This window comes from Hemiscyllium ocellatum, chromosome 13 (assembly GCF_020745735.1).
Source record: "Hemiscyllium ocellatum isolate sHemOce1 chromosome 13, sHemOce1.pat.X.cur, whole genome shotgun sequence".
NCBI classification, from domain to species: Eukaryota; Metazoa; Chordata; class Chondrichthyes; order Orectolobiformes; family Hemiscylliidae; genus Hemiscyllium; species Hemiscyllium ocellatum.
In genome coordinates, this window is record NC_083413.1 from 46637295 (window position 1) to 46660732 (window position 23438).

Here is a 23438-nt window from a genome sequence, read left to right on the forward strand (position 1 = left end):
TGTCCAGAATGCTTCCTGAGTGTCTCAATTGCTGGCCCAGTGCTAATATCATTGTGTCATTGCCTTCCCTTCTCCAGATTGCCTCTAATTCTACTGTTCAATTAAGAATATGCAAGAATTTGTATTCTCCTCAGTCAAATCTCAAGGTGCATCAAGGGGGCAACTAACATTCGAAACCGCTTCCTTAAATACCAGCACACTAACAGCCCCAGTTCAACACTGGCTTCTCCACATCATAACAAACAAGACATTCCAAGGCATGGTGTCGACGATGGATCAATGCAGTACGCGCTAAGTGAGTGAACACTAAACAAACATTGTTTACAAATGCATTTTCACATGCAGTATGTATAGAGTCATAGAGTCATAGAGATGTACAGCATGGAAACAGACCCTTCGGTCCAACCCGTCCATGCCGACCAGATATCCCAAACCAATCTAGTCTCACCTGCCAGCACCCGGCCCATATTCCTCCAAACCCTTCCTATTCATATACCCATCCAAATGCCTTTCAAATACTGTAATTGTACCAGCCTCCACCACATCCTCTGGCAGCTCATTCCATACACATACCACCCTCTGCCTTAGGTCTCTTAAATCTTTCCCCTCTCACCTTAAACCTACACCCTCTAGTTCTGGACTCCCCGACTCCTGGGAAAAGACTTTGTCTATTTATCCTATCCATGCCCCTCATAATTTTGTAAACCTCTATAACGTCACCTCTCAGCCTCCAACGCTCCAGAGAAAACAGCCCCAGCGTGTTCAGTCTCTCCCTGTAGCTCAGATCCTCCAATCCTGGCAACATTCTTGTAAATCTTTTTGAACCCTTTCAAGTTTCACAACATCACACCGGTAGGAAGGTGACCAGAATTGCATGCAATATTCCAATAGTGGCCTAACCAATGTCCTGTACAGCCACAACATGACCTCCCAACACTTGTACTCAATAATCTGACCAATAAGGAAAAGCATACCAAACACCTTCTGCATTATCCTATCTACCTGTGACTCCACTTTCAAGGAGCTATGAACCTGCACTCCAAGGTTCCTTTGTTCAGAAACACTCCCTAGGACCTTACCATTAAGTGTATAAGTCCTGCTAAAATTTGCTTTTCCAAAATGCAGCACCTCACAGTTACCTGAATTAAACTCCATCTGCCACTTCCCAGCCCTTTGCCCGTCTGGTCCAGATCCTATTAGAATCTGAGGCAACCCTCTTCGCTGTCCACGACCCCTTCAATTTTGGGGTCATCTGCAAACTAACAAACTGTACCTCTTATGCTCGTATCCAAATCATTTATGTAAATGACAAAAAGTAGAAGGCCCCGCACCGATCCTTGTGGCATTCCACTGGTCACAGGCCTCCAGTCTGCAAAACAACCCTCCACCACCACCCTCTGTCTTCTACCTTTGAGACAGTTCTGTATCCAAATGGCTAGTTCTCCCTTTATTCTATGAGACCTAACCTTGCTAATCAGTCTCCCATGGGGAACCTTGTCGAACGCCTTACTGAAGTCCATATAGATCACATCTACTGCTCTGCCCTCATCAATCTTCTTTGTTACTTCTTCAAAAAACTCAATCAAATTTGTGAGACATGATTTCCCACGCATAAAGCCATGTTAACTATCCTGAATCAGTCCTTGCCTTTCCAAATACATGTACATCCTGTCCCTCAGGAATTCCCTCCAACAACTTGCCCACCACCGACATCAGGCTCACTGGTCTATAGTTCTCTAGCTTGTCCTTACCACCTTTCTTAAACAGTGGCACCAAGTTTGCCAACCTCCAGTCTTCGGCACCTCACCTGTGACTATCGATGATACAAATATCTCAGCAAGAGGCCCAGCAATCACTTCTCTAGCTTCCCACAGAGTTCTCAGGTACACCTGATCAGGTCCTGGGGATTTATCCACCTTTAACCGTTTCAAGACACCCAGCACTTCCTCCTCTGTAATCTGGTAATTTTGCAAGATGTCACCATCTATTTCCCTATAGTCTATATCTTCCATATCCTTTTCCACAGTAAATAATGATGCAAAATACTCATTTTGTATCTCCCCCATTTTCTGGGGCTCCACACAAAGGCCTCCTTCTGACCTATTCTCTCCCCAGTTACCCTTTTGTCCTTAATATATTTGTAAAAACCCTTTGGATTCTCCTTAATTCTATTTGTCAAAGCAATCTCATGTCCCCGTTTTGCCCTCCTGATTTCCCTTTTAAGTATACTCCTACTTTCTTTATACTCTTCTAAGGATTCACTCGATCTATCCTGTCTATACCTTACATATGCTTCTTTCTTTTTCTTAACCAAACCCTCAATTTCTTGAGTCATCCAGCATTCCCTATACCTACCAGCCTTCCCTTTCACCCTGACAGGAATATACTTTCTCGTTATCTCATTTCTGAAGGCTTCCCATTTTCCAGCCGACCCTCTAACTGCGAACATCTGCCCCCAATACCTTTCGAAAATACTTGCCTAATAGCGACAAAATTGGCCTTTCTCCAATTTACAACTTCAACTTTTAGATCTGGTCTATCCTTTTCCATCATTATTTTAAAACGAATAGAATTATGGTCGTTGGCCCCAAAGTGCTCCCCCACTGACACCTCAGTCACCTGCCCTGCCTTACTTCCAAAGAGTAGGTCAAGTTTTGCACCTTCTCTAGTAGGTACATCCACATACTGAATCAGAAAATTGTCTTGTACACACTTAAGAAATTCCTCTCCATCTAAACCCTTAACACTGGCAGTCCCAGTTGATGTTTGGAAAGTGAAAATCCCCTACCATAACCACCCTATTATTCTTACAGATAGCTGAGATCTCCTTACAAGTTTGTTTCTCAATTTCCCTCTGACTATTGGGGGGTCTATAATACAATCCCAATAAGGTGATCATCCCTTTCTTATTTCTCAGTTCCAACCAAATAACTTCCCTAGATGTACTTCTGGGAATATCCTCCCTCAGCACAGCTGTAATGCTATCCATTATCAAAAATGCCACTCCCCCTCCTTTCTTGCCTCCCTTTCTATCCTTCCTGTAGCATTTGTATCCTGGAACATTCAGCTGCCAGTCCTGCCCATCCCTGAGCCATGCTTCCGTAATTGTTATGATATCCCAGTCCCATGTTCCTAAAAATGCCCTGAGTTCATCTGCCTTCCCTGTTAGGCCCCTTGCATTGAAATAAATGCAGTTTAATTTATTAGTCCTACCTTGTCCCTGCCTGCCCTGACTGTTTGACTCACTTCTGTTCTCAACTGTACCCGTCTCAGATCGATCTCTTTCCTCACTACCTCCCTGGGTCACAACCCCCCCCCCCCAACCACCTTACTAGTTTAAATCCTCCCAAGCAGTTCTAGCAAATTTCCCTGCCTGTATATTAGTCCCCTTCCAATTAAGGTGCAATCCGTCCTTCTTGTACAGGTCACTTCTAGCCCAAAAGAGATTCCAATGATCCAAAAATGTGAATTCTTCTCCCATACACCAGCTCCTCAGACATGCATTCATCTGCTCTATCCTCCTATTCCTGCCCTCACTAGCTCGTAGCACTGAGTAATCCAGATATTACTCCTCTCGAAGGCCTCCTTTTTACATTTCTGCCAAACTTTCTGTAATCTCCCTTCAGAGTCTCAACCTTTTCCCATCCATTGTCGTTGGTTCCAATATGGACAATGACCTCTTACTGGCCCCTCTCCCCCGTGAGACATCCTTGATCCTGGCACCAGAGAAACAACACACCATTCTGCTTTTTCTCTGCTGGCCACAGAAATGTCTGTCTGTACCTCTGACCACAGAATCCCCTAACACAATTGGTCTCTTGGAAGCCGATGTACCCGTCGTTGCATTAGAGCCAGTCTCAATATCAGAAACTTGGCTGTTCGTGCTGCATTCCCCTGAGAATCCATCACCCTCTACATTTTCCAAAACAGCATACCTGTTTGAAATGGGTATATCCACAAAAGACTCCTGCCCTCGGTGCTGACCTCTCTTACCCTTCCAGGAGTTAACCCATCTATGTGACTCTATCTGAGACTTTCCCCTCTTCCTATAGCTGCCATCCTTCACATACTGTTGCTGTTGCAAATTCCTCATCACTTCTATCTGTCTCTCCAACTGATCCACTCGATCTGATAAGATTTGCATCCAACAACATTTATGGCAGATATAATCCGCACTAACCTTTAAACTCTCTTTAAACTCCTACATCTGACAAGAAGGGGCGGCACGGTGGCACAGTGGTTAGCACTGCTGCCTCACAGCGCCTGTAGACCTGGGTTCAATTCCCGACTCAGGCGACTGACTGTGTGGAGTTTGCACGTTCTCCCCGTGTCTGCGTGGGTTTCCTCCGGGTGCTCCGGTTTCCTCCCACAGTCCAAAGATGTGCGGTTCAGGTGAATTGGCCAAGCTAAATTGCCCGTAGTGTTAGGTAAGGGGTAAATGTAGGGGTATGGGTGGGTTGCGCTTCGGCGGGTCGGTGTGGACTTGTTGGGCCGAAGGGCCTGTTTCCACACTGTAAATCTAATCTAATCTAAAAGTACGTATCACTGCAAAGGCCATTTTTGCTCCTTCACAATCTACAGACCTAGAAAATAACACCGTCTTATTCCTCTACAAAACACTGCCCCAGGTTAAATTACTAGCTATGGCTTATATTTTAAGTTTAACCAAGAGACTTATCTCCAAAAACATATAATCAAGAAAGAATCCACTATACTCACTACTGCAGCCTTTCTCTTGGACAGACTTAAAACAACAATACACTTATCTGATTCTGTGCTGTGAACTTCGCCCAACAGTTCCTGCAAGATTAGTTGTGAATTTCACTGTTTGTTAATTTTCCCAGATGCACTCCGATGTCCAGCGATACACGAACTCAAACAGCAAAGGCAGTAACTGTGCAGGTTCTCTCTCTCTCTGTCTCTCTCCTGCACTGTCCTCACCATGTGCTTCCTTTGTCTGCTCTTCTCCCTTTTAAACCTGCTGTTGTTTTGACTTTTTTAAAGTTCCCAAACAATGCCACAGCATATAAAACAGTAATTGCTGTTCCTGCAATTCGAGGAAATCACCTCCAGCACCTAAAATACCTCAAAAAAAAGGAGCAGCTCTTACAGCCAGAAATTTCTCCCGTCTTCCATCTTGATTACCCAGAATCCTGTATCTTAAAACAGAAATCTATTAAATATTATTCCTTGCATAAGAAAATGTGTCATTAGATATACCTTCACCTGTGTTAAATACCACATAAAGTTACTTACAACAGTCACTTTCTGAATGACCTACCTGCATAAAGAAGCCTGTTATGAAGGAAACCAAAAATGGCTGTAGTCCAGCATGGGCAACTGTGCCAGGTAAGCCTGAAACAATTACAAAAACAAGGTGTTCATGGCTTCTCCACCTTATGCACCCAATACTTATGTGGAGACAGGCAGGCAGCAGTGGTCATGGTCGTGAGAAGATGATTAGCAACAAGCAAGGTCACGGAGGTCCTTTCAACTTTAAAAATGATTTGGAGATACCGGTGTTGGAATGGGTTATAAAAAGTTAAAAATTACACAACACCAGGTTATAGTCCAACAGGTTAAATTGGAAGCACTAGCTTTCGGAGTGCTGCTCCTTCATCAGGTGGTTGTGGAGGACACAATTGCAAGACACAGATATTATAAATTCTATGTCTTGCAATTGTGAGCACCACAACCACCTGATGAAGGAGCGGAGCTACAAAAGCTAGTGTACTTCCAATTAAACCTGTTGGACTATAACCTGGTGTTGTGTGATTTTTAACTTTAAAAAGACCTGCTTACAATATTTTCATTCTGTTATCCCCAGGCAGCCTGCCAACTGGGCAGTTGGCTAGATGCCACAGTGGACAAATAGCAGGAGAAAGTGACTTCAAGACAGTGCTGGACAAATAGGAGGGAGAAGGACTGAGAGCTGAGAAGAGAGGAGCTAGGTGGTAATGAAAGAAAGGTCATCGTTGCAGGAGGGAGGTGAGTGAGTAAGGGACTGGATCTTGGAGAGGATTGGTGGGGATATTACGCGGAAGGGTTTATTGGAAATACGTGATAACTGTAATAACTTTAAACTTATTTGTCACACTGTAAACGTTTGTTTTTAAATTCTATGTCTTACAATCTTATATTCCACAACTACCTGATGAACGAGCAGTGCTCTGAAAGCTAGTGCTTCCAATTAAACCTGTTGGATTATAACCTGGTGTTGTGAGATTTTTAACTTTGTACACCCCAGTCCAACACCGGCATCTCCACATCATAACTTATCTGTGATATTGTTATAAGTGTCAGAGTAACATATTTTGGTATTGTCACTCTTGGTTTACAGGAAACATTTTGATTTCGAGTCACTAGCAAGGAGGTAATCAAGGCCCACCAGACTGGGAAATTCAAATTCGCCAGGTGTTGAAGTTGTGTTGGTAAATTCACCTAGGCAGATGCACAGGAGAGAACTTCCCTTTGGAAACTAACTGACAAATTAAAGAAAGTTGGAGCAAATTTCCGGGAGTTATGACACACCTCAGTTTGGTTCAGGAAAACTAGCTAAAAACAATGACTGCAGATGTTGGAAACTAGATTCTGGATTAGAGTGGTGCTAGAAAAGCACAGCAATTCAGACAGCATCCGAGGAGCAGGAAAATCAATGTTTTGGGCAAAACGTTTTGGGTATTCCTGAAGAAGGGCTTTTGCCCGAAACGTCGATGTTCCTGCTCCTTGGGTGCTATCTGAACTTCAGGAAAACTACTTAACCTCAGGTAACTGTGCTTGACCAAAAATGGGTTCTCAGCTGACAAAGCAGGAGCAATGTTCTTTCCTGGATTTTGATTTAAAGTGCTCATGAGATATTGTTAAACTAATATTGCTTTTCCTTTTTAAAAAACAAAATATACTTGTGTGATCTTTTCTGTTAATAACTGGACATGCAAATTTGTTTTTGGAAGTTATCTGCCTCTATTTAGATCATAAGTTTCCAAAGCATTATTCACTGCAGGTCATGGTTTGCACTCTGTGCTGACAAGTCTGGGGTCTATATATTGGTGTTTTTATTATGATTTTGGTTTCTGCCTTTCACTGCTGATTACAGTAGGTCTTGTCCTTTAATGCCAAGCGAAATACATCTCCCAGTTATTTGTCCCTTTAACACTTATGTTTTTTACTATCAGTTCCCAAATGTTAAGATATAAGTTATTGAGAATACATTTAACATTTGCTTTGTTTATGATGCAGGCCTGGCTTTATTTATCAAACTGAAAGTAGTGAAATAATTACTGTTTGTTTTTCAGCTTCCTCAGATGCATTCAAATCTGGTCTTAGGGATGAAACAACTATAAGTAAAGACAAGCTCTATAAAATCTTCAGAACCAAAATTTAAATAAGTTCCTTCTTGCTGAATTCAGATGAAAACATTAATTTAGTACACAAACCATGCCGCCTGTCTCCATGCACAGATCTGTTTTTTGGTCCCTAATTGGCCATCCCGACACTCAGTACTTATAAGCCTACTGAACTTTGCTTTCTCTTCTATATTAGCTACCAATCTTTTTTCATACTTCTTCTTGATTTGTTCTTTTATCTTTTTCACTTTCTCGCTGAAATGTTAATATTCAGCCTGTTTCTTATTTGTATGATCAATGTGACATGTAACGCCAGCTAAATCTCATTCAATTTTATCTTAAGCAATAACTTGAAATAAACTGACGGGATACAAATAAATATCAATTCTATGAACAATTATTACATAATTTCTTGTTTTGAAACATCAAGTAAATAAATCAACAACCTTTTCATTCAGATAAATAATTGAGCCAAGGACAAAGTAAAATATATTATCATTTAGCTTAAATAAATAGCTTTTTGCATTACAATAAAATGGAAGCATATTATCAAATAAACTCTGAGTTAAATAAATTTAACTAGGTGTTATTCCCAAATACAAATTCTTGCAATGCATCTGTTAACTTAGTCATTCTGTGAAGCTAACAGCCTTATCAAGCAATCCCATTGTTCTGCTGCTGTTTCACCTCTATTACTGCACTTCCTGTTGTTGTACTGTTGATAGGCTGTTTGGGTTCATTTTCACCTGAGAAATTATTAGTAGAAATGGGATGGTGCTGTAAAACTGCTAAACAATGATTATGGCAGACTTTTTACAATGGGCTGTTATGACCTAACAGATTTTTCACCTTGAAGGTGAGTTATTAAACTGTAGCTAAAAACATTGCCCCGACCTTTCTCTATATTTTCTGTATTCTTCCTTTCTAAACACTTAGCCAACTTCAAATGCACATTGAGTCAGTTACATTTCAAATAACATAAATGGCAAAATATATAAATGTTGGGATTAATTAGTATCAACAATATATGCTCATTCATTTAATGTAGTTTTACAAGGTTCGATGCTGTTCATAGCTTTCAGAAAAATGTATAAGTATGATACTCATTTTTAATATAAAACAATATCATCCCAACATAGACAGAGCAAAGCCAAAGGAGGGTAATATTATTCAGAGACAATCACTGTAAGTTTTGTTAAAAATTTTTTAAAAATCCATGGAAATGAATAGTTGAACCATTGTAATAAGATTAATAAGCTATGAGAATACAACTCAACAAGCCTCCTTCAAGTGTACTTCTAAATCCACAACCTCTAACATCCAGAAGAACAAGGACTGCAGATGAAGGAGAACACCAGCAAGAGCCAGTTCCTGTCTACGTCATACATCATTGAGAATTGGAAGTATAACTCTGTTCCTTCACTAACAATGGGTCCAGATCTAGACCTCCTTACCTAATAGCCTTGTGGGTGAACACACACAACATGAATTGTTGAAGAAGGTGACTTACCACCATATTCTCAAGGACAATTAAAAATAGGTAACAATTGCCACTGATACCCACATCCTATGAACAAATACAAAATGTAAATGTCAAAGTGAAAGACTTACCTAATATTCCCGTTCCCAAGATACAGGCAATTGAAATGAGATCTAAAATAAAACAAACAGAAAATATTCATTCACCCAGGCTTATAATGCAGAGGTTTAACATAAAAACAACAGTGCATTTTGTGGTCAGGGCCAAAGCAACAATGCTCGCCGTCAACCTTGTAGAAAGCTGCTCATACAGATCTCAAGGTGCCTCTGACATGGACTACTCTTCCCCAGTAGCATCTTAAATCTGGAACCAAGTCAAGGAGCTCTCTCAGCAAGCTTCACCAGTGATACTAACAGCAGCAAATCACAGTGAAATATTCACAAATAGCAAACTAGGAAGTTAAAATCACTTAAATCCTCCATTTAGAACTTAAACTTGCAAATCGCAAAAAAAGTGAGATATCAAATTAAGGTTGAAGCTAAGTTTCCTTTCAAGTAATGTGAAATCAGCATGAAGAAGAAATTTGAGACTACACAAAAATAAAGCTAGCAACTTAGGGCTAGTGACAATGTTGAGCAATAATTGGAAACAGTAAATGCTTAAAACCCCAGTTACAGCACATTTTCAAAGGGTTTTACTGCAAGATGGAGTTTCTCATCAACTAATTTATTTCCCGATGATTCCTGTCAGGCCCTCCCTCAACAGCACATTTTTTGACATATGGCTTTAGGACACTTCAGAAAGTTTGGGTTCAATAAAACTGGTCAAGGAGAAAATAAGATCAAAACTGTTGTCAAGCTTAGCCTTCTGTAGAACTCTATTTATTGCATTTTAGCACTGTATGCAACCATGCATAGTAATCTGGAAGATACCAAGTTCTTATCTTATTGGTATATTCAAAGACTGTTAGCTACAAATAATAGATGTGGTTCTTGCTTCACTCTAATTCCATCCACGCTGAGTTATTTATGCAATATGGAAAGTGGCTACATGACATCATCATAAGGTTATCCCAGAATCCAAAAGTCCATATATAACAGCACACTCTCTGTACAAGCATGGTTCACTGACAGCAAGACTTAAATGTGTGCAGACTGCTGAAGTTGCCATCAGTTTCATTGGAGCAAGAGGATGAATGCTGTCAGTTTCACCATCTATTATTGCAAAGACTGAGTCAGTTCTCACACAGCATGAAAACTGGTACAAAATTGACAGAAATAAGTCGAAATTTAGTGAGTAATGTGACATGCCAATTGCATGCAACTGATCCAGGTGCCGACTATATCTTGGTAACTTTATTTGAAACTGAAAAATGTAGGCATCTAAAGTGACCACAATACACAGAATAATTTCTTGGGAGTTTTGGAGAGGCTCAAAAGATATTTCAATCCTTCCAGAAGTCTTAGGAGGATAAAAACAGTGAAACGTAAAACTGTACCAAAACATGCAGTCAAACGAAATCTGGAGGCAAATGACTGTAGGACATAGACCTCAATCCCGTTTCAAGGCTGGTGATATTGCATTTGCTGTTTTTCTGGAGTGTTCACCATTACTATGCAGATGAATTCTGATACACTTCAAGTTTCAAAAATAAGACCGCTATCTTATTTAATTCTGCAGGCTGCTGGTTCAAAAAGTGCACCCTGATTTAAATTGTACCAGACTGGTTCCAACTGGTTCTGTTACACATTAAGGGCTTTGTAGGAACAGTTTTTAAATGTTGCCTACTTCAACACTTACGGGTAGCACTTCAGTTCCTGCCTCATATGTACAATATATAACATGCATTATCTAATTAGGGAGCATTGCCTTCTTTTTTTAGAAAATAGGTATGGATTTATGGTGACAGTTGACTATTACTATCATGGGCTGTTTCTGTCATTTAATGTGCAGTCATTGCAGCAGATAACACATTTATTTATTGGTCCAAATCTGCAAAACCAGATCCCCACAATCAGCACGAAGCTCTGCAGTTACAGTTATGGGACAATGGTAATATAATTACTGATAATTTATGTTGGTCTTCCTTACATGCCTCTTTTTCCATCAACATGCTCAGTATTGTTTACAACAACAGATGTCAGTGTTGAGAGTGTGGTGCTGGAAATGCACAGCAGGTCAGGCAGTATCCAAGGAGCAGAAGAATCAAAGTTTCAAGTATAAGGCTTTCATCTTATGCCCGAATGTTGATCCTCCTGGTTCTCGGATGCTGCCTGACCTGCTCTGCTTTTCTAGCACCACACTCTCAACTCTAATCTCCAGCTTCTGCACTCCTCACTTTCTCCTCCAAGGACAGATGTCAATCTTTATCATCAGATAAAATAGCCTTCACACAATTTCTACAAAATTTAGCCATGAGGCATTTATGAATTTATGAAAAGATCAGATCAGAGATGAGAGATTATATCAGACAACTAAAAGACTCTGCTCCAATTGGTTCTTTCACATTTGCTTCTGTGCACTATGCTGTACATACTGTGACAGTTCCTTGAGATGGAATTTAATCCAACGTGGTGACAGGCCCATGTAATATGGGGATAGGCTGAGAGCCAGTTGCCTGGAGGCAAAATCTCCTGCAATTAAACCTTCCTACTTAGGACAATATGACAATTAGGCTCATTGGTGAGTCTGCCAGAATTTAATTGTGGCCCAGGGATTAAATGGGAGTCACACAGATTTCCCACGCATCTCCACGAGCAGAGAATAAAGCCTCTTGGGTTTTCCAGCAGCTTTCAGTGGGTATGTATAGTGGATGGAGGTCCTTAATGATTGTGGTGTATAGCATTGAGAAGTGGTTGGCTGTTGGTAACTACAAAATTTAAGGATCCAGCATGCTTATTGGGCTGGATAGGTTTACTCATTTTTCTCTTTGTCTACATTCTCAGATTTGTTTCCATAAGAATAGTTTGACAAGAAGCTTCACCCTAAGTGAGATGTCAAAGATAGTGCTACACTTGATTGAAACAGTATTTGATTCTGAACAAACCATGATCTCATTTGATACCTTCATGCTTCAAGTCGTTGTCAAGTTTAATAGATGTGGCAAAAGTTAAAGATATCAGATTAAAAAGCTGAATTTTGACAGTTTCACCAGATTTAGACTCAAGAAAAACAGCTTTGAAACAGTGTGTACTGGGAGCTGGGAGCCATTTCTGACAAATACTTTAAACATCCATCGGTAACAGTCAATTTGATTTTTTTTAAAGAATGAAGAATAATTACACAGTTTGCCTTTTAGCATTTTTTGACATTACTATCTTGCAGAGCTTGGATTTCATATATTGACTGCACAGTGAATATCAGACAGTATTTCAGTTAGTTAAATTGAATTGGAATGCATGAAGTAGTGTGCTGGCCTGTAGTCATAATACTGTACTAATAATATTACCAAAGGCACATAAAAATAAGTCCTATCCCTGGTATTGCAAGTATCTGCATGTATCTGTACAGAGACTACTACAAAACACTACTTGCATCAATTCAAATAGTTGAACCAGCTTTTAAAAACATGTTTTTTGATTCCCACAAAGTTGAGCAGCGTAAAATGAATTGTGATGAAATTCAAAACCCAAGCCTCGTTTGGATCTCCATCTTCAGAAAGATCCCAGTACTTCCTGAGAAACATTGCTTTTACACACTGTGGCCCCAGGCACTGGCCAAACTTGGGAGGCACAGCACAGTAACAGATAAAGGGAGAGAATTGCAATTCAGAAAGCAACGCAGTAGCAGGCTTCACCACCTGAAATTTTCCTCATTCTCCAAAACAATCCGAGCATGGATAATGGTGGAGTATACCTTCCCAAACGTAGACGAGATATTTCCACTCAAACAGACAAACTGCCACTGCAACAGCAATCCTGTCAAAGGCTGTAAAATCAAGTTCTTCAGGATAGTGCTCCAGATCCAACTACCTGCACCTACTTCAACAATAAGCTTCCTTCATGAGATCAGAATGGGCTTGTTCAAATCATGTTTGTACATAATGTTCGAAAACCATTCATTACTAGAGTCAGAGATATACAACATGGAAACAGATGCTTCGGTCAAACTCTCCGTGCTGACTAGACATCCTGTGCAAATCTAATCCCATTTGCCAGCATTTGGCCTACATCCCTCTGAACCATTCCTATTCAGATAACCCGAACAGGTGCCTTTTAAATGTTGCAATTGTACCAGCCTCCACCACTTCCTCTGGCAGCTCGTTCCATACATGCAGACCGTGTGTGAAAAAGTCACCCCTAAGGTCCCTTTTAAATCTTTCCCCTCTCACCCTAAACCTACACCCTCCAGTTTTGGAATCCCTCACCCCAGGGATAAGACTTTGTCTATTTATCCTGTCCATGCCCCTCATGATTTCATAAACCTCTATATGGTCATGCCTCAGCCTCCAACCCTCCAGGGAAAATATCCCCAGCCTATTCAGCCTCTCCCTATAGTTCAAATGCTCTTCAGATATTGAACCTGGGAATGAATGGACTCCTCTCTTCAATCCACTCCTAAAACTGGTGAAAGCAGAGTTTAAATTTAAAAGGAAGGCAATATTGCCAATTTAATAAGTAAATAAGAAATTGTCTATACTTTGATGTCAGAGATCAGCTAGCCAGTTCTAGCAATCAGATAACAAGTAAACAGTTTTATTTCTAAAACTCAGAGATGCGGAAATTTTTCAGAATAGATTCCAGTTGTATAAATTATATCCAACAACTTACTAATACAAAAATCAACATGCACACAACATCCCCGAAGAATGCAAAGAAGACAGTAAAATCCTGCAGAGTATCAGACCATAATACTTAACAAATCAGGGAAAAAAAATGCATATTTTCCAGAAGTTTGGTTCTAGCTGAACGGTCACTTTCCCAACAGTAGTTGCTGATACAAACTGAGTTTGTCACCGAGTTTCCTTCTCACTGCAGTTGGAACTGTGATGTTGCCCGGGAAAACAGGAGAATTGATTCAGAATTCACCCTCAAGAACACAGGTTGTGGTTATGAAGGCCTATAGTGGATTGTCAAATCAATGGCCTAGCTTAGATGAGAAATATTTCAAAGCAATAGAGGGGCAAAGCTGTTCCCCTTCTATCCTGTGATAGTCCCTATCTGAGACGGGTACTTCAAAGGCAATTCACCAAGCTCCTTTAGCAGCTGCTTCCAAACCTACAACTGATATAAGCTGGCAAGGCAAGGGCAGCAGATACATGGGAGAACCACCACCTATTAAAACCACACAGTATCCTGATTTGCTACTAAATTGCTGGTCCATCACTGTCAAAAGTTCAAAAATGTGGAAACTTCTTTCCAACAACAATTTAGGTATACTTATTCCAAGGGCCATAGTAGCTCAAGAAGGCAGCTTGCCACTTCCTTCTCTGGGCAATTAAGGAAGAGTAACAATGTTAGTTTAGCCAGCAGTGCCAAAACCCCACAGATGAATAATAAAACGAAGCATCAAAACTCAAGAATGTAACAAATAGTGGTAGGACTTTCAGCTTCTCAAATTTGCTCTATTGTTCAACAGGATCAAGGAACTTCAACTCTACCTCAGCTACAACTTCACAGTTCATCCCCAAATTCTTTAAACCATAGAATAGAGTCGTAGAGATGTACGGCACAGAAACAGACCCTTTGGTCCATCTCGCCCATGCCGACCAGATATCCCAACCCAATCTAGTCGCACCTGCCAGCACTCGGCCCATAGCCCTGCAAACCCTTCCTATTCATATACCCATCCAAATGCCTCTTAAATGTTGCAATCATGCTAACCTCCACCACTTCCTCTGGCAGCTCATTCCATACATGTACCACCTTCTGTGTGAAAAAGTTGCCCCTTAGGTCTCTTTTATATCTCTCCCCCTCACCCTAAATCTATGCCCTCTAGTTCTGGACTCCCCCACCACAAGGAAAAGACCTTGACTATTTATCCTATCTATGCCCCTCATGATTTTGTAAACCTCTATAGGGTCACCCTCAGCTTCCAACCCTCCAGGGAAAACAGCCCCAGCCTGTTCATGCTCTCTCTACAGTTCAAATCCTCCAACCCTGGCAACATCCTTGTAAATCTTTTCTGAACCCTTTCAAGTTTCACAACATCCTTCTGATAAGGAGACCAGAATTGTATGCAATATTTCAACAGTGGCCTGAATGTGTCCTGTACAGCCACAACATGACCTCCCAACCCTTGTACTCAATAGTCTGACCAATAAAGGAAAGCATGCCAAACACCTTCTTCACTATCCTATTACCTGCGACTCCACTTTCAAGGAGCTATGAACCTGCACTCCAAGGTCTCTTTGTTCAGCAACACTCCCTAGGACCTTACCATTAAGTGTATATGTCCTGTTAAGATTTGCTTTCCCAAAATGCAGCACTTCACATTTATCTAAATTAAACTCCATCTGCCACTTCTCAGACCATTGGCCCATCTGATCAAGATCTCGTTGTAATCTGAGGTAGCCTTCTTCACTGTCCACAATACCTCCAATTTTGGTGTCACCTGCAAACTGACTAATTATACATGTGACGTGCATATCCAAATCATTTATATAAATGACAAAAAGTAGTGGGCCCAGCACCGATCCTTGCAGCTCTCCACTGGTCACAGGCCTCTAGTCTGAAAACAACCTTCCACCACCACCCTCTGTTTTCTATCTTTGAGCCAGTTCTGTATCCAAATGGCTCGCTCTCCCTATATTCCATGAGATCTAACCTTGCTAACCAGTCTCCCATGGGGAACCTTGTCGAATGCCTTACTGAAATCCATATAGATCATGTTCACCACACTGCCCACTTCAATCCTCTTTGTTACTTCTTCAAAAAGCTCAAACAAGTTTGTGAGACATGATTTCCCACACACAAAGCTATGTTGACCGTCCCGAATCAGTCCTTGCCTTTCCAAATACATGTACATCCTATCCCTCAGGATTCCTCTAACAACTTACCCACCACTGACATCAGGTTCACTAGTCTATAGTTCCCAGGCTTGTCCTTACTAACTTTCTTAAATAGTGACACCACGTTAGCCAACCTCCAGTCTTCTGGCATCTCATCTGAAACTATCGATGATACAAGTATCTCAGCAAGAGGCCCAGCAATCACTTCCCTAACTTCTCACAGAGTTCTAAGGTACATCTGATCAGGTCCTGGGGATACATCCATTATTATATTTTTCAAGACCTTAAAATATGTGGAATATATTCCAGAACCAACCTTCCACAGCTCTCTACAGCAGAGAATTCTAATAATTCTCAAACTTCAAATCTGAACACATTTTCATTCCAGTCCAATGTGAACTGACACCTTATTCTGAGATAATGATGTCTTGTTCTCAACTCTTTAGTCAGGGAAAACATCCTTTTGGTATCAACTCTGTCAAGTCACATAAGAATTTCAAATGTTGCAATGAGATCATTCATCATTCTTCAAAATTTGAAGGAGTATTGACTCAAATTACTCAAAATCTCCTCATAGCATAAATCCCATATCACAGCAATCAGGATGGTGTATGAGATAGAAGTACAATTTGTACTAAATGTGCCTCCTGGTTTGCTGTAGTCATGTCAGCTTTACTATAAGACACTGCAGTCAGCCATCTCACAGCCAATAAGACATGGCATGAGTTAAATGGTTGTTCCTGTGAGTTTTTCTGTGTTAGAGTGGAGATGAGACTGAGGGTTAAAGAGCTGTATAGAAGCACAGCTACTAAAATAGAAACATAGGAATGTTCAGAGCTGCTGAAAATGGATAAAACCCACAGGTAGCCATGGAAATAGCACAAAAAACACAGGCAGCAGCTGAAGCACATGGTTTGACCGTAAACATTCCTCTCCCAGCACTGGTCAAAATTAAGTAATAGGAAACAGAAATGTTAGTTTCCTTTTCACTAGCAATGGCGAAACTGCAGGATTGTGACAGATTTAATTACTAAGCTGGAGCAGTAGGAGTAGCTAAATGTTATCACTGTTGGGGGTGAGGAGGTGGAACTATTTTAAATGTATCCGTCCCAAATCACTAAGAACAACAGAAAAAACCCAGAATGAAGAAATTCTTGAAGACCCAACTCTACCTTGGCCAAAAAGGATGATGCTAGGAAAGGGATCAGGAAACAGGCACACAAGCCTGTGCTTGTCTTTTGGCCCTCCCCACTTTTGTTCCTAACACCGGGGGAGCCTGAAAATTCTGTCTAATGTATTTACTTAGTATCTGTTCCATTTTCTTATTCTCTGATATAATTTCCTATTTGCACCTTTAAGCCACCCATATTTACCACCATTACTCTGTTCCTCTCAATATTTTATTATATTGCAGATATCTTGCTTTGGGTTTCTAACCATCTTTGACTTTGATTCGTTGTCGATTTTTTAAAAATTCGCTTATGGGAATGAGAACATCACTGCCTGGCCAGTGTTTTGTTTTTGGCTACCTTTGACATTAAGGCAGCAGCTGATCAAGTAGGTCATAGCAAAATTAATGTTAATGGGAATTACGGGGAATTTTGTGCACTTGGTATCCGACACAAGGCAGGATGGTTGTGGTTTTTGGAGGCTAATCATCTCAGGCAAAGGACACTGTAGCAAGACTTCTTCAGGGCAATTATCTCAGCCCAACCATTTCAGCTGCTTCATCAATGACCTTTGGTCATGAAATAACTGCACAGAGGCCAGTATCCTCGTCAGGGGCCAGCTTGGAGTCAGTCCCCTAAACTGAGGAGATTCTTATCTCCCGGTTATATATATTTGTCTTTTTCTCTTTTTTTTTCCATATTTGTGTGTATGCAGATGCAAGATGCAGTGAAAACCGAATGCCTGACGCCAGTGTTTATTGTTCATCCCTCAATGCCATTGAGAAAGTGATGGTGAATTGCCTTCTTGAACCGCTGTAGTCCATGTGCTGTAGGTTGACCCATAGTGCTGTTAGTCATGGAATTCCAGGGTTTTGACCCAATGACATTGAAGTAACAACGATGTGTTTCCAAATCAAAATAATGAGTAGCTTGGAGGGGATCTTGCAGTTGGTGGCATTCCCACTTATCTGCTGCCCTTGTCCTTCTGGATGGAAAGGTCATGGGTTTGGAAAATGCTAAGGATCTCTGATGAATTGGGCAGCAAGCAAATACTGTTTGAGATGTGCAAGTTCACTCTCTCAAATGCACTTCTATTCTGTACATCTCTATGAATCTATGAATACTTGAAAGGCTTCTTCTAAGACTGTTACAGCGTCCCTCAACAAGGTCCAGCAAAATTCTCACTTGTTCAGTTCCCTAGGACTTATGAACACTGATTTCAATACATAGTTGCCTACCAATTCTGATAACTTCCTCTTGAGTTCTAACAGTACAAAGCCATTCAATTGTTCTTGATTTCTGCCTGAGTTCTCTGTACAGAATCAGTATTGTTCAGCTGCCTTTACAGCTGTTCAGTAAACTATTATAGTCCTAACACTGAGCCTACATCTGTCTCTCATAGCCTCACTGTTGTCTGTAATCTTTGAAAACCTCTTCATTAACCTCTGAACTGTCCTGAGTGACCTATTGAAAACGTTGGATTAAGCTCCTCCCCTATTGATCGGTAGATATGACATTTTGAAACAGTCAAACATATCACTCTGAGAACAGAATGCACCTTGAGGGTTACATTCTCACAGAATGGACAGGTTGGAAAATACGATCCGTAAGCAAAGAACTCACAACTCTATAACCTGGAAGTAGGTGCTGAGGATGGGGAGCTGTTGAGAATCAATTCGAGCATTGACATCTTATCCCTTTGACAAAAAAATGACACTTTGCCAAATATTGTCAAATTAAGCCCAGAATGTCCAACTCCTCAAGGCACAATTGAATTCAAAGGCTTCTAAATTGGCGAGCAAAGTTTACGACTCTGATGCTTTTAGATTCCACAATATACAACAGTTATGCTTTTATTGAAAGGTAAAACATATTTTAAAATTTATCATATTTTATCAAACAGGATTAAATTTCATTTAGGATTGGGATTAAGATATTAGTCAGACTCTGGAACATTTGGAATAGGTAGCAAAAATTGTAAATGGCACTCAATTAAATTTCAGTTTATTATTTTTCAATATTTCTAGTGACCACATGAAACAATTATAAACTAGCTTGATAAAAGAGTCCTCGTGAACAAATGAAAATATGGAATGCTATTACGATTAAAATTTAAGGCAAAATACTGAAATAAATCTGGAAAGCACTTAGTTCAGAAGAATATTAAATGATTAACAGCAAATTATAACCAAAATTCCATCTTGAAACCTGAAGTATAACTGGTTCAAAGACAAAGGTTGTACTATGCAATACAGAACAGGAAAGACTCATTATTCACTTGCCAACTCAGACTCATTGGATGATCTCAACTGCGACAGTTGTGGAGCAACACAACAGCTATTTTCTGATTGTGATGGAAGGAAGTGTGGATGGACAGCAGGTAATAAGCTACTTTGTTATTTTACTTCTCTCGTGAAACAGTCAGAAATACCACAAACCCCTGTGCCATGTTCTTACATAAGGGCATTTGAATTAGGAGCAGAAGTAATCCATGTGGCTTCTTGAACCTGCTTCAACATTCACTAAGATCATAGTTGATTCTTTTTGGGTTTTGAATTCCACAATCCCATCTACCATCAATTACCTTTCATTTCTTTGCCAAAAAGAATTTATGTACCATGAATAATTCATGCATGCACGGACACAGTGAGCCATGAGGTCAAATCCTATCATATGTATCATCAGGCAGGTTACTATCCTTATCAGTAAGTAACACAGTAAATTGCCTCAAGTGTGTCTATTTTGTTGTGCACTGTAGCAGGTCGTATTGATATAGACTTAGAATCATCATTCTGGCAACAAAATGCATGTTGTGCTTAATCACATTTGCTGAACATGACTACTTTGTTGGGTATATATATGTACATCAAAGTTTGTCTTAAGATTACACAATGCTACAAGCCGTTCACAGTGCAGTCGAAAGTATGTAAGTAACTGCACCTTTCTCATAAGAAAATAGGGGTCATGGAGACTGCAAATCTCAGCTGCCTTCCCGTGACAACATCCTATCCAATCAGAGTCTGCCTGTCTGGTTTGAGAATGAAAACTGACAGTTAACTTTTCTTTCATGTCAAGGATGACCCAACCAATCAGAAAAGTCTTCTCATGCTGTATATATCAGCATCCCATTTATCCACTATGTTTTCTGCATCCTAATGACTGAAATCACTGCATTGCAAACATACATAAATCATAATAATCCCTTACAATACCAGAGTTAAAAGCTCAACAAGGGTTAGTAAATTTACCTGTCAAGACACATCTGATTCCTAGCATCCCCTGAGGTTCACAACCTGATGTAACTAGCAGGGTTTCAGGAGAAACCTGCCAATATCCACAGAAGTGGCAGTGACAAAGAAACTTGAATTTGCAGCAGGTATTTAAATTGTGAGCTCAGTGTCACTAAATATCAGGCTGTGAACAGTTAAACGTTCCAAATCAAAGAAAATAATTCATATTGTCCTCCTAGTGTGCGTTTATTAAATACCGGGAGACAAAAATTCATCTCTGAATGTCTACACAAGGAATAAGTTGATTGAATATTGTAGACCATAGCAAGGAGCTTTAAGATACTGAGTTTTCCTATCTCATACAGATCTCTGCCTCCCATGCTGATAAATCTTTAATGCAAGTCAACAGATTCTACCTATGGACCTGACAGCAATTGCAGCGGTCTAGTTTATTTGGTTTGACAGCAAAAAAAGAATAAAGTACCAGATGTCATGACACTCAACATTCAACAATGTTTGACTGGTACCATTATTACAGCTGTATGAATATTAATGCGGTAACGAGAGATCTCGTAATGCAGACTACAATCTTGACATGGTCAAATTGACAGATGGAGGCAGATAAGTAGCAGAAACATGATTGAGCAAGAAAAATGTCAGGCCTTACGATCAACAAACAAGTACCCAGGACAGAATTTGTTCAGGCTACTATGCATGAAAGACAGACAGTAGTACTTTTCTTGGTTTGCAGACAAAACTCATCAGATAATCCAGGAGCTGCATTCAAGAAATTTCTGTCTTTCTCCACAACTCCTTCCTTACAAGTCTCACTTCAGTATTAAGTTTTCAAGATCAGATCAGAGGAGTTATCTTTTTCGAAATTTAAAAAACAACTCTAACACAATTTCTATCCATATATTTTCATTAGTTCATATGAGTACAAAGCATAGACTTGAGTGTGAATGGTCTGCATTACTTTCTCTTAAAATCATCCACTGAAGAATTTGTTTGATTGTTAACAGTGACAAAAGAAGTATGTCCCTGGAAAATGAAGTCAGTGGGAATCGGTGAAAAAGAAAACCTCATCTTTTCCACCCTCCCAAAATCAAAATGCAAGTTTGGCAAATTTTGTCATCTTAGGGCTTGGACCAAAATGAAGAATCAAACTTCAAAATTCATGATCAATATCACATTGTGCTTTTGAATCTAAAATGAGAATCAATGTAGGATGTTGTAACAACTGTAATGTTCATAGAACCATGAGACCATGAGCTCTCGAGGCCTCAGATCACATGCCTTACATTTTGCCTTTTGGACAAGGTGGACAAATTTGCACTTAAATCTCACGTCTCTAATCCTGCAATCTTAACTGGGTAACAGCCAAGCAATTATAAAACAAACAACTAGGCAGAAAAATGAACTAGGTAACAGTGGAAAATTCCATTTTAAAATCAGTAAGTTGGTATACTGCTCTAGTTAAAGAACTAACTGTGCAGTACAATATATGTTGGCCACAGATAGAGCCAGAAATCCTGGACACAGACCATCAGTTCAACAAACACCCAAAAAAAACCTACCTGCCAATATTAAAATTGTACAGCATAGATCACAGCTACAATTGCATTAATCACATGCTTAAGTAATAACCATTCAGGAGTGATCAGTTCATATTGGTGGTGCTACTGCATTATTTTCAAGCATGTGAAAAACATTGTTGCTGTTGTGTTACAATGTCTGATCAGACCAGAGGGGCTGCTCTCATTAGACAGAAGCGACTGGTGGTGATTTAACATGAAGGTTACCAGACCTCAGGCGAGGGAAGAGGTTGAGAAGGAGAATCCTTCATGGCAACCTCAAACCAGTGATGGGGATTGAACCCACGCTGCTGGCATCATAATACTCTGCAAACCAACAATCCAGCCAACTGAGCTAAACTGATTACCATGAAAAAAAATTCTCAATTGGCATATGGCTAAGGATCTGTAAATTCTGTGTATCTAGAAGACTATTGTACAAAATAAAAACTGAAAGAACTGTGGATGTTGTAATCAGCAACAAAAACAGAAGTTGCTGGAAAAACTCAGCAGTTCTGGCAGCATCTGTGAAGAGAAGTCAAAGTTTATGTTTCAGTTCTGGTAACTGTTCTGTTTAAGACTGTTGTACAATGCTGACACTGGGAGTGCACATTAGCAACAGAAACACAGATTGAACTCATTTTATACACATTGCTGAAGAAACATTCTCTGGATCTTTTCACAGCAAGTCCTGGCCAACACAGAAGTACTGTAGCTTTCTAACTAAAAGTATCATGGCAGCACTCAAATAAAGTTGACCACAAAGACTAAGCCTTGTCATTCGACTGGATGATGGTTGCCAAGTAAAATATGCATGGTAGGAAGAGCTTAGTGGTACCAACTGACCAAAATTCAGGTCCATGAATTAATTCAAACATGATATCATTTCATGTCTGATTAACTTCAGTAACTGTGAACTGTTTGCACATGAGCCCTGGCACAAAGATCTGCACATTGAAACAGAGAAGTTTAAAGAACCACATCTTCAGCTTGCCAGTGAAATGCACTAACCATTGCAATATAAATACTCCCACGGTTTGAACTGAATTGTGTGCCCATTTGAAGGTGAGGGGGACAGCCCTTGATATTAAGGCTGCATTCGACTGAGTGTGGCATTAAGGAGCCCTAGCAAAGCTGGAATCAATGGGTATTAGAAGGCAAACTCTCTGCTAGTTTGAGTCCTATCTGGCAGATATGAAGATTAGGAGAAAATGAGAACTACAGATGCTAGAGATTGGAGTCATGAGTACGGTACTGGAAAAGCACAGCAGGTTAGGCAGCATCTGAGGAACAGGAGAATCGATGTTTCGGGCATAAGCCCTTCATCAGGAATGAGGGATGCTAATTCCTGATGAAGGGCTTGTGCCCTAAACGTCGATTCCCCAACTCCTCAGATGTTGCTTAACTTGCTGTACTTTTCCACATTCGTTGTGGTTGATAGAGGTCAGTCATCTCAGCCCAGGACATCTCTGCAGGAGTTCTTCAGGGTAGTGTCCTAGGTCCAATTATCAGTTGCTTCAATGACCGCGTCTACATTATAAGATTGAAAGGATGTGTGCCAATGACTGCACAACGTTCAGCACCATTCATGATTCCTGATTCTGAAGCAGCCCATGTTCCAATGCAACAAGATTTGGACAATATCTAGGCTTGGGCTGACAAATGAAAAGTAACATTTGCGCACACAAAT

The 23438-nt window shown here is 40.2% G+C and overlaps 1 protein-coding gene across 1 annotated transcript in view; it reads right to left on the reverse strand.

The window, feature by feature from the left end:
• si:ch211-51h4.2 (uncharacterized) overlaps positions 1-23438 on the reverse strand; it is a 328912-nt gene that overhangs the window by 280913 nt on the left and 24561 nt on the right. The window contains exons 2-3 of the mRNA XM_060833912.1: positions 8958-8999; positions 5282-5355 (exon numbers count right to left, since the gene is read on the reverse strand). Of these exons, the coding sequence (XP_060689895.1) occupies positions 5282-5355; positions 8958-8999 (116 nt within the window). The remainder of the gene's footprint in view (positions 1-5281; positions 5356-8957; positions 9000-23438) is intronic.